This window comes from Setaria italica, chromosome III (assembly GCF_000263155.2).
Source record: "Setaria italica strain Yugu1 chromosome III, Setaria_italica_v2.0, whole genome shotgun sequence".
Lineage (NCBI taxonomy): Eukaryota > Viridiplantae > Streptophyta > Magnoliopsida > Poales > Poaceae > Setaria > Setaria italica.
Window position 1 is genome coordinate 48,971,638 of NC_028452.1, and position 2,605 is coordinate 48,974,242.

Here is a 2,605-nt window from a genome sequence, read left to right on the forward strand (position 1 = left end):
GGGTGGAGGGCCGGGTAGGGCGAGGGCCGGTGGTGGGGTGGGCGGGAGTGGCCGGCAGGCAGGAAGCGGCGGCGGGCGGGTGGCTAGGGGTAGCGGGGGCCGGTGGCTGGACGGGCGGGGTGGGGAGGGGGGAGGGAGGTACAGGGTGTCCAGGGTACCTTTTAGTCCCTATAAACAACTCCTTAGGGACTAAAATTTAGCAACTTTTAGTCACCCTATTTGGCAATTTAGGGATTAAAGGGGACTAAATAGTTCATGAAGTTTAGCAAGGGCAAACCAAACAAGGCCTAAGTCGTTCAAGTTTTCACGCTAAGTTTTTTTTTTGTTTTTGACTAAGTCTATAAAAATACTAAATATATAAAATATCAAACTAAACCAGATTGCGAAATATATTCTCATAGCATATTTATTTGATATTATGGATATTAATATATTTTTTTAAACTTAGTTAAAGATGGATAAATTCGACTTTGGACAAAACTAGAACGATTTATACTCCCTCTGCTTTTATTTACACGTCACATTTATTGCTTTATCCTAATTAAGTCAATCTCATTCAACTTTGACCAAGTTTATAAAAAACATATATAATAACATCTACAATGCCAAACAAACATATGCACTATCAAAATATAATCCATGGTAGATTCAATGAAACAAATTTGATGTTGTAAACAAATTTGATGTTATAAACCTAGTCAAAGTTAGCCAAGATTGACTTATGACAAAACAAATGCATAAGTAAAAACGGCGGGACGGGGGAGTAGCAAATTAGCAAAGATGTAACCCGTAGTGACATAAAGTACTTGTCAATTTACCGAACCTGTAAATTTCACTAGCTAGTTGGCAAGTGAAAAGCGAAAGGATCATGAGGCCTCGCCGTGTACGTCGTCGCCCTCCACTGTGACTGCCCTCTCTCTCTCTCTAGAAAAGAGAGGGAAGAAGGGAAAGGAGCGGGACGTGCACTGTTGGAGATTTACTAGTATTTTAGTGCAGTGTGTACTATTGTTTCACTGTAGCAGATCGATGATGGAGGCACGAGGCAACAAGGAGCAAAATAGGCTTTTCGCAACAAGGAGAGCCTGACAAGGACTAGAGGCGTTTCTCTCTCTCCCTCTGGGCACTCTGGGCATCATCGATGCGATGGGATGGGACAGGGCACGCGTGCGTGCGTGACAGCACAGAGGAGAGGGAGAGAGACTAGAGGGAGGCGAGGGGCGACGGAAGGAAGACGAACCAAGGCGGAAGGCGGCTTTAGCTTTTTGCCGTTGCTGTGACGGGTCACGTCGCCATTGACGCCTCCCCTGTACTGCTGCTTCCCTCGCCAGGTCAGCCTCTTCTTCTTCTTCTGGTTGGTTGGGCTACCCTGGCCTACAGGGAGAGCTAGGCTGCCGGACAAACGAAGCAGCTAGCAGCCGGCTCACGCACAGAGTGTCAGGCAGGCAGGGTCGGCCGCGACCTGGCTCGGCCCTTCCCTCCGTGGTGTCATACGTCAAGCCGTGGCACCACCCAAGTCACAACTCACAAGTCAACGGATACCCCAGCCAGCCACTGTACCTCTGCCCCCCTCTGCTTTCACATACGAGTTAGTGTACTCCACATCTCCAAAAACATAATTTCCCATTCTCTAAAACAAAGTACGGCCCTACGCAACCACAAGTCCAGAACACGGAGACCTGGCAAGAATTTCAGGATGGATGAATCGCTCGTTCTTCAGATTTGCACATGGTGGCCTGCTCAAGACGAAAGCCCGAAACCACCACCAGCTGGAGGGTCATCCTCTCAAGTTCAGTTCCAGAGACACAAGAAAGCACCAGTCTTTAACTTCCAACAAATGCAACTGTTGACAATCTCGGCTGATTTTCTCCTCATGTTAGGAACCAAAATTTACCACCATCAATTACAGATTTGTTAATAAAATGGAGAAGAAAGAAAGGGACTGGGATTTGTATGGGAACTACAAGGATAAGTTATCTCTCCCCTCTGAACCCTACAGCATCTAGGGTCACAAAACATGTATGATATATCAGCCAACAACAGCCTTCCTGCGGTGCAATTCCGCCTCATTCTGGATGCTGGACATAGTAAGCCCCAAACCTCCACTTCTAACTCTGTTTCTATCTCCTCTTCCTTTGCACCAGAACTGTCCCCCCAACCAATGAACTATACACTGTCCGGGACTGGGCTCAAAATTCGCCGCCACCGCCTCCTCAAGTTGCAATATCAGAATCTATGTCTGTACCTGTATCTAAGCTATCCTCCTGTATCCGCCGGTAAAAAAGAACATAAGCTGCCGATGTCTTTATGCTGTCCTCAGTTATAGGACCCACATGACGGTCATCAAAGTCGTACCACCCTTTTTTCACTTCATCCTGCACCAAAGAAGAAAGTAAATCATATGCACCTCTAACACACTACATGGGGGCGTTTGGTTTCCTTTGCTTATTTTTAGCATGTGTCACATTGAATGTTTAGATACTAATTAGGAGTTTGATTCTGATATTGCAACTTGAGGAGGCGGTGGCGGCGAATTTTGAGCCCATTACGCCGCCACATCACAGCTCATTAAAGAAGCACGTACAGGTGCGAAGGAAGAGGAGATACA

The 2,605-nt window shown here is 46.7% G+C and overlaps 1 protein-coding gene across 2 annotated transcripts in view; it reads right to left on the minus strand.

Annotated features, from left to right (window-relative positions):
• Nucleotides 1–1,799: 1,799 nt before the first annotated feature.
• Nucleotides 1,800–2,605, minus strand: part of LOC101760670 (ubiquitin carboxyl-terminal hydrolase 8) — an 8,450-nt gene continuing 7,644 nt past the window's right edge. For both annotated transcript variants that reach the window (XM_012844929.2, XM_004963119.2), the window contains one exon: nucleotides 1,800–2,372. In XM_012844929.2, coding sequence (XP_012700383.1) covers nucleotides 2,211–2,372 — 162 coding nt within the window. In that variant the 3' untranslated portion in view covers nucleotides 1,800–2,210. The remainder of the gene's footprint in view (nucleotides 2,373–2,605) is intronic.